This window comes from Anabrus simplex, chromosome 9, assembly GCF_040414725.1.
Source record: "Anabrus simplex isolate iqAnaSimp1 chromosome 9, ASM4041472v1, whole genome shotgun sequence".
In the NCBI taxonomy this organism is placed as follows: Eukaryota; Metazoa; Arthropoda; class Insecta; order Orthoptera; family Tettigoniidae; genus Anabrus; species Anabrus simplex.
Window position 1 is genome coordinate 104,726,257 of NC_090273.1, and position 16,827 is coordinate 104,743,083.

At 39.5% G+C, this 16,827-nt stretch overlaps 1 protein-coding gene across 1 annotated transcript; it reads left to right on the plus strand.

The window, feature by feature from the left end:
• The first annotated feature begins 1,047 nt into the window (after positions 1-1,047).
• LOC136880816 (facilitated trehalose transporter Tret1) lies at positions 1,048-15,907 on the plus strand. Its single transcript, XM_067153355.2, has 2 exons — positions 1,048-1,175; positions 14,182-15,907. The coding sequence occupies exons 1-2, from the start codon at positions 1,085-1,087 to the stop codon at positions 15,594-15,596; spliced, it is 1,506 nt and encodes a 501-aa protein (XP_067009456.2). The 5' UTR covers positions 1,048-1,084; the 3' UTR covers positions 15,597-15,907.
• The last annotated feature ends 920 nt before the right edge of the window (positions 15,908-16,827 follow it).

The following is a 16,827-nucleotide window of genomic DNA, read 5'->3' on the forward strand; positions in this document are numbered from 1 at the left end:
ACCGGCACAGTTTGATGCTTAGCCGCTTGATGCGTACCTTCGGTCCGCAAACTGCAAATACGGCTAAGTTAAATTTGAGAAAAAAGGAAAATATTGCACTGAATAAGTTTTCTTTTGAGTAATAGCATTACGTAACTGTACCAAATATGTATATATTATCATTAAAATATATTTTCTAGGTTTTTAATATGGAAACCTTTGAACATGTTTTGCTCAAAACTGCGATTTGACTCATAGCCGCTTTATATAACACCGTCCAATTTTGTCAAAAAGAGTATGAAGTATGGGATTTTAACTAGTTCCAAAATCTCATTGTTTTCTTTTGTCAATTTTGGTCCAAAATCTCAAACGAGTACCCCCACCCACCACCACCTTAAGAGAGAATGGTTGACTAGGTGTACGTCCTCTTAAAACAAAAATTAGCACGACCACTCTCACCATCAAAACAAGAGTCACTACCATCTTCGGGATGGATAGATAGATAGATAAAGCCTTTATTTTCTGTGGCGAAGTTAGGGCTCTTGGCCCTTTCTTACACTTATAGCCTATTCATTTGAATGGAAATGCGCTGAAGATATGAATATATGGATTATCTGGTAACATTCCAGAAGAATAAGGTACTTTGGTTACGCCACAGTCCATAGCTTCTAAACGTAAACAACCATCAGAATACACATCTCAAGGAGAATGTCGACAATTTTTTTTTATTGAACGTGTGATTCCACTATGTATTCATTTACTTCGTGCCTTGATCTTCACCTAGCAACTTGCTTAAGCTCTATTCATGACCTGAAGGTGATCGGTGCATGATTTTCAACAAACTAAATGACGCAGTTTAAGAACAGTTCAAGTAATGTATTGTGATTCCCTAATTTTCGCCGTATAGACTGTGAATGAACTTCATCTTCAGCCTTGTAGGCACGCCAACCGTGCAACCTTGATGCAAGCACATAAATTAAACTAATTCCGTTGCTGAAATATGTCGCCGCGTTTAGGTCTATATATCTTCACTAAGTCGACCTGTTCACAGCACAACTCCTGTGTAGATAGCAGGAGACAGAAACACCCACCAAGTGGCGGAGTGATGGGCGAAAGCAATGAGGAAATGGAGAAGAATCCACCGAAGCATCACGCAAAGGGAAGCAGATGGCCACAGTATCTAGCTGCAGTAATTGGTAAGAGTCTTACATTACAACACCAGTCTTTGTGGAGGCTCTGCATTACTATAAAGAGTGGACAATAAGTGTGAACTATCGATTATAATTTTTAATTTTGTCATTCATTCACGATTTCTGCCTAATGACAGGTTTTGTCATAGAATAAACCTCTTGTCAATTTTGCCTGTCTATAGCCAAGTTTTTTTCTCCAAATATTTATTTCCTTCAATGTTGTCCAGCATTTGATATCTTTTTCTTCCCCTTATTCTTTTGCCTTTCACCATTCCTTCTATTACTTCTTTCAGTAAACATTTCCTCCTCAAACAATGTCCGATCCCGTTCATTTTTCTCATTTTAATGATTTGCAACATAGTTCTTCTCCAACTCCTCATTCCTTACATGGTCTTCCCATTTCACTTGCTCCATTCTCCTCCATATCCACATCTCTAGTGCCTCCAATCTTCTTTCGTCTTTCTTCCGTACTGTCCAAGTCTCTGCACCATACGGGCAATGGAAAGTATTTTTCTCAAATCCTTGTTTGGTGGCCCACAAAGTAATTTCAATTCTTTTTTTGCTTTACGTTGCACCGACAGAAATAGGTCTTATGGCGACGATGGGACAGTAAAGGGGGAAAGGGGGTTCGAACCCACTGTCTACCGAATACTGGATAGTGCCCGCACTTAAGCGACTGCAGCTATCGAGCTCGGTCAATTTTCTCTTGAAACCTTATTTTACCCTGGCAATTCTTTTCTTAATGTCTGTTGTGCAGTACTGTGCATATCTTCCCTGATCATATTTCCCAAATATTTATTCTTGACTTGCTCTATTTCTTCACCCCCTGTATTTATTATGGATACATTTCTTGATAATTACGCATACATTTTGGGAAAAGAAAACCCATGTCTTAAACGGCAAACCATATTTATTTTTACATATTTTAATTATGTTCTCAATTCTGTGTATAGATATATTAAAATTATGCAGATGGGGACAGGTAAGCGGTTGTCTCCTTTGGGTTCTTGTGACATCTTCGCCCGGCACGGGACCGATTTCTGGTGAAATGAAAGACACGTTACGCTGTCAACTCAGTAACATATTATTTGCAAGTTGCCGATGATAAGTACATTAGCAGACGAATGGTGTTGTAGCGGGAAATTGTAACGTCAATAAATAAATAAATAAATAAATAAATAAATAAATAAATAAATAAATAAATAAATAAATAAATAAATAAACGAAAATGAAAACCTACAACCTATTTTCCAGTCATTGACCGGGTCAGGGATGTAATGAATGAAACATATGTAGGCTGTTATTACAATGGAGTCGCCACTCCCAAGGTGATTTATTAATGAGTCATAAATGCTATGAAATGATAATGGAGAGTGTTTCTGGAATGAAATATGGCAGGGAAAACCGGAGTACCCGGAGAAAAACCTGTTCCGCCTCTGCTTTGTCCAGCACAAATCTCACATGGAGTCACCGGGATTTGAACCACGGTATCCAGCGGTGAGAGGCCTACGCGCTGCTGTCTGAGCCACAAAGGCTCTATAAATAAATAAATAAATAAATAAATAAATAAATAAATAAATAAATAAATAAATAAATAAATAAATAAATATCGATTAATTGATTTTACCCTCACGACTCTGTATTTGATGTTATATATCGCGCGAACTCCCTTTTCTAACTTCGTCTAGCGACACGGGTAGAAGTAGAACTCCACTGACAAATTTTCGGTGGTTGTTCAGGGATACTTTCTGAGTATATTGGTATAAGGGACCCGTGGTCTTCAGTGGTTCCCCCTGTGGGTGGGGGCGGTAGAATAACACCCACGCTATTCCCTGCGTGTCGTAAAGGCGACTGAAACGGGCCCCACGGGCTCTGAATTTTGAAGCGTGAGTTGGCGACCACGGGGACCTTAGCTGAGTCTGCTTCCAATTACTTGTGCCCGGTTCCTCACTTTCATCTATCCTTATCGACTTCCCTTGGTCAACTCTTGTTCTTTTCTGACCCCGACGCTGTTAGGTTTGCGAGGGCTAGGGAGTCTTTCATTTTCACGCCTTTCGTGGCCCTTGTCTTCCTTTGGCCGATACCTTCATTTTCCGAAGTGTCGGGCCCCTTCTTTTTTCTCTCTGATTAGTGTTATATAGAGGATGGTTGCGTAGTTGTACTTCCTGTTAAAACAATAATAATAACCACCACCACCATTCTCCGGTGGCTCGTAAAGTAATTACGTTTTATTCAGTTTGTTACGCTAATCATACTTGTTTCTGTGAAAACACTTTCATGTCAGTGAAAAAGCATGTAAGATACAATAACCAAAACGTACAGCACAAAACACAGAGTAATGCAACAACCCTTAGAGTACTGTACAGTACAGTACGTAACAAATGTACAACTGTTCCCTTACAGGTGTTGATCAAAATGTCGACCACCATGATCACGGCTTCCGGCACGTCAACGAATTCCTGCAGGGAAAAAATTTAGTATTTTCAGTGCAATACAGGTACAAAGCTAACTGGGATCAACAAACCAAATGAAACATAATTACTCTGTAACGAGCTATCGAAGACCACGGGTCCGTTATACCAATATACTGAGAAGGTATCGCTGAACTACTTCCGAAAATTTATCGGCGGAATTCGGCTTCACCCTGTATAGCCCGTGAATATACAGAGTGGTAGGTAACAACGTGAACTGGGTACGTAAGTGTTAGATGGTTGGCCATTGATAAATAATAATAATAATAATAATAATAATAATAATAATAATAATAATAATAATAATAATAATAATAATAATCAACATCATATTCTAAAGGCTAAGCCTTGTCTTGAGCCAATCTTTTCAACTCAGCGTAGGTCTTGCAGTTCATCCTCAGAAACAAGTTCATGAAATAAGAAACTCTGGGTCGTCCTCTTCCTCTTTTTCCAGAAATTCGTCCTTCAATGATATTACAAAGGAACTCCTCATGCCGCAGAATTTGAACAATAAACTTTATTTTCCGTTTCTCACTTTCAGGTATCAGATTCCGTTTTTCCCTCTCTAAGGACTTCGATATTGCTCTTCATTTCAGTCCAACTTATCCTCCGCATTCTTCTCTACATCCACATTTCAATTGCCTCTAGTTTTTTTTTTCTTTTCTTGCATTCCTAATGTCCAGCTTTCGCAACCATACAGAAGCACGCTTCATACTAAGGTTTTTTCAAAGACCTTCCGAGTTTGAATACCTGTATGTTTGTTGGCCAGCAGATGCTTTTTATCTTGAAAGGCGCTCTTTACCATTGCTATCCTTTTCATGACTTCTGATTTGCTCCGATTATCACTCATGATCAGGGTTCCTAGGTAGCAAAACTGTTTCACTTGTTCAATTTTATCAAGGCCAATTTTGAACTGTGTTATAGGTGTTTACTTGTATTTACATACTGACATGGTTTTTGTTTTCCCTGTATTAATTTTGAGGTTCCATTTCCCTGAATTTTCTGTTAATATGTTGATCATTCTCTGCATGCATTTGCCTGTTTCTGCTAGTATGGAAATATCATCAGCAAATATTATAGAGTGTACTTGTTTGCCATTAATTTTGATCCCAGTTGTTTTCTCCTTCATGATTGCGATGGCTTCTTCGATGAACATATTGAAGAGATCAGCAGAGAGTGCGCATCCTTGCGTAACTATTCTTCTTATTTTGGCATTTTTATTCGTCCCATTGATTTCTAAGTGAGTGTTCTGCATTCTGTATAAATAATATGAAAGACAATTGATATCTCGCAACGTTGTCATTTTTGCTGCTGAAGTTAGCCAATCAGACCGCTTCACGGGCGAATTCAAATCGCCTTTGCAAGGCAATGTTGCAAAACCTGAAGATGGCTTAAACGGGCTTGAGAACCGTGGCACCCAAACACACCGCAGGTTTCAGCCGGTGTCATCGTAGCGTGCCTGCTGAGGCACTCGGAGGTCCATGTTCAAATCCCTCCCATGTTTCTTCGATTTGCGTTCTCAAGCCGGTCTTAGACCACGTGCTGATTTAGCAACACCGCCTCGCAGAGCCCATTTGAATTTTTGTTAAAGTAATTATTTTATTTCTCACAAATTACAAGATACAGTACTAACATACAAAAGTAACACAACAAGCAAATCACTCAATCTCTTATTACAGTATTCACACAACTCTCGATTAACCGGGATAATGTAGGGTTAAGACTTCCCAGATAAGTGAAATCGCGGTTAACCCGCAGAAAGTTAAAAATAGAAGAAGCGTACTGAAAGTACAGTTAACATTATAAATAATACTACGGTATTGTTTTTTATTAGCTTATTCAATACTTTACAGTAAAAGTAGCACTTAGCACAATTAATAAATGGAGAAATAAACAGCAATTTTCGTTGAAATTAATAAGGCAAAAAAATAATCAGACGACCTAACTTTACTGTTTCTGAAAATAATCTCTCATCTGCTTTTGTACCCAGAAACACTTTTTCTTTATTTTGCTTCTCAAGTTTCTCAAAATAAGTTTTTCGGTGATGAGAGCATCATCCTGGCAATTTTATCCCGACCATTTGTAACTCCGTATTACTGTAACTCCTAACACTCGTGCATTTTAGTGTTTTTGATATCGCGGTTAAGCCACAGCGCGGTTGATCCGATTACGGTTAATCGAGAGTTGAGTGTAATGTTATGTCCTTGAAAAAATACATTTTCTCTCGTACACTATTGCTCTAAAAAATTTATCATTTCAACTGATAAAAAGCCACTGGCACAAAACACATTATTAAAGAAACACATTCCGTGAAAAACACTGTTATAATGAAATACTCTTGAGTTCCTTAACGTGATTTTTCTCTGTCGGTGACACACGTTTCAATAATTTTTGTTTTGCATTTTTTAGAAGTCGGATGAATGTGTACAGGGAGCAATGTTCGTTTTTTCTAGACATAATAGAGGTAGACCATGACAAGTCAAGGTCGCGCAAATTTCAAGTGCTGCGTACCGAAATCTAGCTTCTAAAGCTGCTCTGTAAGCTGCATTAGGATTAGCTGATCCTGTCATATGTCTTAGCACAGAACAAATTCGTTTCCAGACAAATTTGACACTTCCACAGGTAGTAATTTTATGTCTCTGTGTGTGTCCACCTCCAGACATTTTTTACAGAGTGGGGGTTGGAATTCGCCCGCTAATTCACAACTTCAGAAGCGAGATATTGATTTTTTTTCAAATTACTTATCAGTTATCAGTATGGCCAAGTCTCTAGCGCTTATACACGCGGTTCACGTTGTTTCCGACTACCCTTTATTTAAACATATTTAGTAAGTTTCAAAATTGCGTACATTTTGCAATGTCTGCCCTAATTGTCGTAAGTCTAGAGCCATTAGTATAAAACTGAAATTTACATGGTCGTGATGATTGTTGCATGAGGAAATACAGCTGGGAAACTGAGCATGAGAGCATAATTCAGGGGTTCCCAACCTTTTACCAACTGTGTACCACTTGAAATGTTTAGAAATCTTGGCGTACCAACAGTCCTAATTTTCTTTAGAAACATATTTACTGTCGGAAAAGTGTTCAATGGCTTGTTTTATTTTAATTAAATTACTGAGGAAACTATATAGTTAGCTACTAACGCATTTGTATTTCGGTTTTTTCAACCCTCCCAGTCAGCATTGAATTTCACAGTGAATTCAGTGAGTTCACATGTGAATTGCATGTGTTTCACATGTGCATCACAATTTCCATACCATTATACTACAAATGATTTTGCAGTGAATTATTTGTTAACTCAGAATGAACTTGCAGAAAAGTTTTTGTAAGTTTCAACGTATTTAATTTTTTACTGCTCGGTCAGTATTGAAATTCACAGTGAGCTTATAGTGAATATATTGTGAAATTCAATGCTGATTGGGATTCATCAAGACAACAATAAATGTATATGTTTTTTCAAAGTTTTCTTGGTAATTCTTATTTAAAAATATATAAAGATACACGTATATTAATAACGTTTTTAATTTAAAGGAAAAATTAAAACGATTACTGCAATTTTTTAATTACTCATAGGTCTAAAAACATACAATTCTATGTAATTAGTACTAACTAAGCAAAAAAAAACCATCAACATAATCAAAAATTTCAGTGCGAAACTTGTTGTTGTTTGCCTCAGATTAAAATATCAATATCAGGAGTCATGGAACTTAACTTCACTCTTAATTCCTCTTCATCACTTGTTATGTTTCTATGTTCATTTTTTATGTATAAAAGTTCAGAAAATCCACTCTCACACAAGTAACTTGTAACAAACGTCCCCTCTATCCTCTCTCCTTCTATCTTCGATGCATCGGATCGGCGTGCTTGCTTACTCTATCTGTATTACCTCTATGCTCGTATCACCACGCGTACCACCTGAAACATTCCCGTGAACCACCAGTGGTACGCGTACCACCGGTTGGGAACCCCTGGCATAATCGATTACAGATGTATGCCTATCTTCGATTTGTCTGTATATGATACTCGCATTGTTTTGACCATAAACATTGATATTTTCTTGCCAGAATGGCGATAATATTATTTGTTAGCTCATGACGATCATAGCCTTTTGTAAGGTCTGGTCAGAATTTTGGGGTCTACTCCGAAGAATATTGCTTTCGAATATGAAAGTGTCAAACTGAATTTTCACCTCCATGAACATTCTGCATTTCTGCAGGCCAATTTCTAATTTGATTACGCATTATTCTCAACAGAGTGTGAAGCCAGTATGCAAGCGGAGGTTTTGGAGACCTTTCTTCGAAGCAGTTTGCACGTAGTATATCCTTATATACACATTATTCCTCTCATATTTCCTCAATTTCAGTGTGGAAGAAGTTGATAAGTTAAGGAGCAGAATGTTCCAATTAGGAAGTGCTTCGAGGTATTAAAGAAGAACAGATGTAATCATGAGACCACATTCATTAACCTCTATCCTTGTGTCTTAAAAGTCGCTAGTAGTAGCAGCCGTCTCATTTGGAGCAGACAGGGCCTGCTCCGTGAGTATTTTAGCCCGTCAACCTCATTATGGGCTTTGAGTGCTATTTCTTGATGACATCTTCCCGCTGCTTGACGTACTGTTGGTGGTGGCCGATTGTAGCTTCAATTTCCTGACCTGACAGGATATGTCCTGTGGCCCGAAGGGCAGATTAAAAGGAAGAGAAGAAGAAGAAGAAGAGGAGGAAAGAAAGATATTGTCAGGACGAAAAGGGAGAAGGTGTTAGTAGAGGACAGAGTGATGAGTCGGCAAGGCTGGTAATTGGCAGGATTGTCTTCTTGTAGTCACCCATCCATTTGGTGACCACGGCCGATGTTGCTGCACTTCTCGTAACATACGCTAGTGTTTAGTGCTTCGGACTTGGGGGGAAGTACTTGGGGCGATACCTAAGCAAACCCCTTAGTACTACAGCCCTGGAAGGCTTTGCCCTACCAAGCAACCACTGCTCAGCTCGAAGGCCTGCAGATTTCGATGTAACGCGACTATTATTCTTGGTTTTCAAGTATGGGGCCTCCATTTCACCGTCGGATAGCTCCTCAGTCGTAATCACATAGGTCACGGGTGTCAAAGCTTCCCCGCCGCAAGAGCAGTGCCCGAGCTAGAAATACAAGTCGCTTACCCTCTCTGTGCATGTAATTCCCCACGTTGCTGAATCAGGGCTCTGTACGCCTACCGGTGACAGCCTCCAGTTACCTGTTTTGGTCGACAAGTATGGTTAAAAAATACAGCTACGTAGGCCGTGGCATAAGGATAGACACACTAATTAGTTATTGTGTGTTCGTGTTTGTACATATCTGCATCAACGTGGTTTCTTGAAGAGATGCTCTTATCATAGCTTATTTTCTTTTTCTTAAGTTTATAAAAACATGACGTTTTGCTACAGAAGCGATATGGTAGCGGCATAGTATTCGGTATTACAGTACAGCCCCGTTTATATGAAATAAAGGGAGTGGAGCCACTTCGGTTGACGCGTTTTTTCGGATGACACGTGGTAAAAACTTTCGGAAGTTTCGAAAAAATGCATAAACTCTATTAAGCAAAGGTGCATACTGTATATTAACAGTAAAATGTTTACTTAATGTCACTCATTGTACAAAATCAGTGTTTTTCTTCTGAATTTTCTTGGTGCAGCGCTGTCGCGCCACCGTTTAATCAACAATACATCAGCTAGTGTAGATTCATTAAAGCGCAAAGCAATCTGAAATAATGAAACAATTTTCTGTTACTACTGAACTGAATACTGCATACAGTAATTTTATTACAGTACTGTAAAACGTGTGGTACTGTATTTTAATAAAAATTCGAAATCTATCTTACCTCCAGCACATTACATCTATCATCTGCTGTAACTCTATTCTCCGAACTGGTTTTGTCAAGGTCGGAGTCGTCTGCATAATCTTCATGACGAATAATACAATAATAATAATAATACAAATACAGTAATAATAATAATTCCTGCATGTTCAAGAAGAAATGTATCATGGAACGAACTAGAGGGTAAGAAACTGTTTTGTTTTATGCTACACGTGCATTTGTCATGAGTCATAATATAAAAATATGGTTTGCCTAGTAGCTCTCAGAACATATAGCAAGAGAATTACTAATATCGACGGCTAAGAACGAGTGGGTAAAAACAAAGTATCAAAATACAGTTTAGCCAGAGCATTTCGGTTAAGCCGGGTTCGGTTAAGCGAAGTTCGATTAAGCGGGGTTCTACAGTATTCTATTTCACAATTGTTCACAGGAGAGTAGAGCATATTTATTAAGTCCAAAAAATGCCTTTTATTTTGTACTTCATTGCTTATGGCAGCCTTTAAAGTAACGATTTATTTTCGTGGTACACGGTGATGACAAAGCATGTTGTTCGGCACATTTAACTATGTATATCTTTATGTGAAAGAATACATGTATTGCACGGGGTACCGTAGTAATGAACGTGTAATGCACACCCCTCCAGGCTCGCGCTATCTGATAACGTCCTGGACTAGCGCTCGTAACAGCTGTTCCTGTGCATGCAGAGTGGACGGTATCGTCCTGATTGCGAACTAGTGGGTACCTGAAGCGGATGGTTTGGGCTTGACACACATTAGTGAGTCCAGATTGCGAACAAGTGGGAAGTACCAAGTTGCCCAACCCACTTGACTAGAAATGTTGACTTGGATATGAACAAAATTCTAATTTGACGGGCTGCAGAAAAATTAACCCTCAGTTGGTACACCAAGTTCTGGTACACACAATTGGAATACTGAGTAATACACAAAAAAAAGTTAAAAGCATGTAAGAAAATACCCGCTTGTTTCCATATAAACTGACTCACTTTTTATGTATTATTTTAAATAATAATAATAATAATAATAATAATAATAATAATAATAACATTATGCAACCACTCAATTCTTTCATCGGCATAATAATAATACCGGGCGAGTTGGCCGTGTACTTAGGGGCGCGCGGCTGTGAGCTTGCATCCGGGAGATAGTGGGTTTGAATCCCACTATCGGCAGTCCTGACGATGGTTTTCCGTGATTTTCCATTTTTACACCAGGCAAATGCTGGGACTGTACCTTCATGAAGCCACGGCCGCTTCCTTCTATCTCCTAGGCCTTTCCTATGCCATCGTCGCCATAAGACCTACCTGTGTCGGTGCGACGTAAAGCAAATAACAAATAAATCCCAATGTCAACCAGCATAACAGCCATACAATGCAATCGCAACCTCTTCGCACGTTACAGCTTCTAAAATGTCTTCTCTCACTCCTAACAAGCACAAAATGTCAAGTATCCCGAAATTCAACACCCACCGCAATCCAGAAACACTGTATGCCTAACCAACAATAAGGCACGCCTAACAAATCTCCTCTAGACCTCAAGCTAGCCAGACAGACGGCAAGCCCCTCCAAAAATGCAAGTAGTCACATAATCCTTGCCCACCAACCAAAGTACAGACAAGTCGCCACCACCACATTTCAACCACTCCACATTGACACATGCTCCTACATTTCCTGAAATACTGGAATTAATAGCATAACCGCTCCAGTAGCTGGGAGCAACCAATATTTAAAACACATATTAGACACAACTCACTAGATGAGAAAAAGTTGCTTTCTCAAAAACCAGTTGCACCAAGAAGGAAAAAAAAAACAAGTAGAATTGGGTCAAAGGACCAAAATTAGGTCGACGGTCCCACACAACCCACTGGACAATGCGACCCATGGTGTCGCTGCCCGCTCGGATCGTATGTCTCGACATGAACATGCAATGAATATGTCACTTAACAATGATCTGCTTATCCTTTCCCGTTGTATTTTGTATTTTAATTACACTTAACATGAACATGTTTTTGATTTATGGGTCTGAAATTAGCGTCGTAGATATCCCTACACCATCGTAACCATGACAACCAGTGTTCGTCTATGTATACTAGGTCAGTAGCACTTTTTTTCTGTAACTAAGTGCTTGAGGAAATCTCTTTTCAGGTGAACCCCGTTCTAATCGTCAGTCCAGATTTAAAATCCTTGAACTGGCCGAAAAACGAACCCAAGTACTTGGAGTAAAAGAAAGGCACGCTACCTCTACACCATATAGCTTAATAATAATAATAATAAAAATAATAATAATAATAATAATAATAATAATAATAATAATAATAATAATAATAATAATAATAATAATAATAATAATAAAGCAGGTCAACCAGCTTCAAACACAAGCTGCAAAGGCTGGCCTCCAGATCTCCTTTGAGAAAACGAAATTCATTACAAACATCAAACTGACGCCAAGTGAGCTAAGAAGGGACTCTCAGAAAAGTCAAGCGGGTTGAAAAATTTAAGTATCTTGCTAAATAGATAGAACCTAACATGTGCAAAAAAGAAGCCTTTGGATCACGCATGAATTAAAATTGAAATGGCTTACCATCTGACTACCTCTGAATGCAAAATCAAACACTATTACACTGTCATCCGGCCAGAAGCTCTATATGGAGCGGAATGTCTCGCCATGAACAAAAACGCATGATGGAGAAATTGGAGGCTAAGGAAAAGAAGATTTTGACGAAAATCATAGGTCCAGTCAAAGACAATGGTGAGTTTTGGAGACGGCACTACTAGAAGTTGTAGTCGCATAAGGAGAAAATAACCGACGTGATGCGGAAAAGGAGGATTATTTTTATGGACACATGGCCCGAATGAAGTCAACACGGTTAACCAACCGAATTTTCACTTTTTTCCAAGAGAAAAAGGCAAAGGGCGCATGGTTCAGTGAGGTACAGAAAGATCTGCAGGAGAATGAGATTTCATTCGAAGATATCCAGGAGCGTGACCCACTTAAGAAAAAACTGCAAGAACTCAGAGTTTCCAACCAAAGCCGAAGTTGAAAACTGGAAAGGCATGAACGAAAGAACGAAAGGAGAAGCACCGTATACGAATGAAGGAATACTGGACCAAAATCAGAGCTCAAAGGAAACAGTTGAAATGACGTGGTCCTTAGTTGGCCGAAATGAAACAAGTACTGATATTATACTGTATTTACGAGGTCTACAATGTCTTTCATTTTCTGACAATTCATGAACCTTGCCATTTTTTGATGATACACCCATTTTTATTTCGATTTCTCCGAACTCCTTATCTCATCGTGGATGCAGTCAAAGGATGCATTATTTGAACCCTCTGCATGTTCGTAAAAGGCTATTAAGAGGGGAACAAGTAAAGATTCTGTACTCGATCTCTGGTTTTCTAAGCCCAAAAACATAGCTATGGCAAACAGTGTTCGTCAGGAGGCTCATCATCTCAGTGTGCTCTTTCTTCCTGTAACTAAGTAGTTGAGAAAATCTTGTTTCAAAGTGAACTCCATTTTGATCTTCAATCCAGAATTAAAATCCTCGAAGTGATCGTAAAACGAACCCAGGACTCTGGAAAAAGAGACAGGCACGCTACTTATATACCACAGGGCTGGATGATGATAATAATAATAATAATAATAATAATAATAATTCTTTCTTTCTTTCTTTCTTTCTTTCTTTCTTTCTTTCTTTCTTTCTTTCTCTATCCGTTTACCCTCCAGGGTTGGTTTTCCCTCGTTCTCAGCAAGGGATCCCACCTCTACCACCTCAAGGCTCAAGGGCAGTGTCCTGAAGCGTGAGACTTTTGGGTCGGGGTTACAACTGAGAGAAGGACCAGTACCTCGCCCAGGCTGCTTCCCCTGCTATTTTGAACAGGGGCCTTGCGGAGGGATGAGAAGATTGGAAAGGATAGGCAAGGAAGAGAAAAGGAAGCGGCCGTGGCCTTAAGTTAGGTACCATCCCGGTATTTGTCTTGAGGAGAAGTGGGAAACCACGGAAAACCACTTCGAGGATGACTGAGATGGGAAATGAACCTCCTCTACCCATTTGACCTCTCGAGGCTGAGTGGACCCCGTTCCAGCCCTCGTACCACTTTTCAAATTTCGTGGCAGAGCCTTGAATCGAACCAGAGCCTGCGGGGTTGGCAGCTAATTACGCTAACCACCACACCACAGAGGCAGAATAATAATAATAATAATAATAATAATAATAATAATAATAATATTTTCCGTGTAGTAAAGAAAATATATGAATGTTATGTTGTTTTTTTACCTGCCAGTTTCAATGAAATGAAATGGCGTATGGCTTTTAGTGCCGGGAGTGTCCGAAGACATGTTCGGCTCGCCAAGTGCAGGTCTTTCGAGGTGACTCCCGTAGGCGACCTGCGCGTCGTGATGAGGATGAAATGATGATGAAGACAACACATACACCCAGCCCCCGTGCCATTGGAATTAACCAATTAAGGTTAAAATCCCCGACCCGGCCGGGAATCGAACCCGGGACCCTCTGAACCGAAGGCCAGTACGCTGACCGTTCAGCCAACGAGTCGGACCCAGTTTCAATGATTGGGATATATCTGGGAATTACTTTTATCCATTTTTTTGTGTATATATTCTTTCTGTACTAAGGTAATATACATTACATGGAATTCACATAATCATTTCTTGTTACAGCAAATATGCCTGGATTCTGCAACGGTATGATTTTGGGATGGCCCTCAGTAGCTATTCCTATACTTCAGTCTGCTGACTCACCTCTTGGAGAACTAATGACGAACGATGAAGTGTCTTTCGTGGCTTCTCTGGTTTGCCTTGTAGCTCTTTTCTGCATCCCCGTGACGAATGTTCTCAGTGCCAAGTTTGGAAACAAGATGATCGGATATACAGTCGGAGCATCATTCATAGCCCACTGGATCATAATAATCTCCACTAGCTCTAAAGTATGGATTTACATCGCAAGAGGCATCGGTGGATTAGCTTCGGCATGTGTGTTTGCGTTGTGTCCACAGTATACAAGTGAAATCGCCGAGGACGAAATCAGGGGAATGCTTGGTGTATTCTTCATAACTCTGTTCAACTTGGGTTTCCTTTTTATACATGTCTTTGCAGCGTTTATGTCATATAGTCCCATAGCAATTACGTGTCTAATACCGCCAGTGGTGTTTCTTTCGCTATTCTTCAGAATGCCTGAAACACCAGTAAATTTGCTCTTACGAGGAAAGTCATTAGAAGCGACCAAATCACTCCAGTGGTTAAGAGGTAAGGGAGCAGATATTACAGAGGAATTAGGTCGGCTAAAAGCAACTGTTAAGCCTGCAGGTGAAAATATGACTATGTCATTTAAGGAGATGTTCTCTGATCCAGGAACCAGGCGAGGTGTGCTCATTGTAATGGTGTTGTGTATAAACAGTCAGTTCACTGGTATATTCGTCTTTCTCAGCTATTTAGGAAGTATATTCTTAGAAGCAGGAAGTGATCTTTCACATATAACAGCATCTATCATTGTTGCTACTTTACAACTCTTTGGAACTATTGCATCCTCTTACCTGGTGGAAAATAAAGGCCGTAAATTTTTGTTAATTTTATCCAATCTCAGCATGACAGTGTGTTTGGCAGCACTTGGCGTGTATTTCTACTTAAAAGACATTGGTAGTGACGTCTCCGGAATTTCCTGGCTTCCGGTAACGTCACTCTCAGTTTACGTAGTAGTACTTTCAATAGGAGTGAGTCCTTTGACATTCGTGGTCCTAACTGAAATCTGTTTGCCAGCTGTCACAAAATTTGCTACTACAATGGGTTACTGCATAATATGGTTGCTCACATTTTTACTATCGACTTTCTTCAAGACTTTATCCGATAGTATTGGCATTTACGTGTGCTATTGGTTCTTCGCGATATCTTGCACATTGGGAGCGCTATTTACACACTTCGTCATGCCAGAAACGAAAGGGAGGGCAATACAAGAAATACACTTCGAGCTATCAGGACGAAAGAAATCACCATTTGGAAACGCAAATAGCTTTGTCTACGCTCCTGCATCTGTCAATGATGATACAGAACTGAAAGAAACAACCATCGGAGATAAATGACACATGGATGAAAGAATAGATTTTGCACCTTGGAGTGGTTAGAACATAATGAAACACAATTTTAGTTTGGCCTCGAATTTCATGCCTGATCTATTACAAAAGCACTTATTACGTCCATAATTCTAATTGGGCCCTCTTCACACGGAGCTACTCGTTAGAAACTGATTGGTAATTCAAGGTTTCTTGCAGATCACTTCGGAGCCACTTCCTGTGTAATTTAATGGAGTGCTACGCACGGCACTACTAGTTAGTAATACGTTAGTAATTAGTTTGTGATCAGTTCTAGGTGACTCGCCGAGCCGGTCGCCAGCGAGTGTTGTTTCTCAGTTCTCGGTGATCAAATGCGTTTTCGTGATGGCGAATGGCAGACGGAATAAGCTGCACCATGTTCATAAAACTGTGTCGGTTATAAGATAGAAAGAAATAATTTAGCATCGTTTGTTCGGGCTCCTTTTCTGCTATGAATAATCTGCAGTGGATGTTCTATTCAAGATATGGGTGAACTCAATACATTCTTCTACTTTTCTCCTGAAATAATCAAACACAACCATGTCTTCTTCGTCACTTGAGTCAGTAGTTGATGCTCTAGCAAGCGATCTACCGGGTCCGCACCAAACTTTGTGACTAATTAGGAAAAATCCATCACTGTACAGTAGTCGCGTGTGTGAAGCCGAGGCGCATCTGTGGATTAATTTCTGATATGCAAGCACTAGGATATAGGGTAAAGGGAGGTATGTTTGTGATGCAGGTAAGTTTTTACTATAACGGCAGGCTCACTTGCCTACTTCCATTCACACTCGAGATAGGGATTTCTCATTATAAAGAGAGGTCGCTTTTCATAATGCCATACACAATCGAGAATCATATGTCTGCTAGAACGATGAAGACCAGTGCTAGTAGCTGGACACATCTGTTGAGAACTCAGGGTACTAGTAGAAATATTGAAATGCTTAATCTGTAATAGAGAAGTTCATGGTAATTATTCAAAGATATATCGCGAACTTACCAGTATTACGAATATACCTACCTTTAACCTATATTTGGGAACTAGCAAATATAGCCGTGCTTCGCTATGGTATTCTATATTTATACGGATTTCTACGTATGGTAAATTACTGTACATGAAGTGAGAATGATTATATTAAATTGCATGTCTCTTTGCGTTAGCCGAGAAACACTACGAAGAGACCGCGTACGTTGCTTCAGATGTACGCGTTAGGAAGTTTTGATG

Excerpts from the sequence above, each read along its gene's own strand:
- LOC136880816 (XM_067153355.2), top strand. The coding sequence starts at position 1,085 with ATGGGCGAAAGCAATGAGGAAATGGAGAAGAATCCACCGAAGCATCAC. Across the intron at positions 1,176-14,181 it reads GTATCTAGCTGCAGTAATTG|CAAATATGCCTGGATTCTGC; the intron begins GTAAGAGTCTTA and ends TTCTTGTTACAG.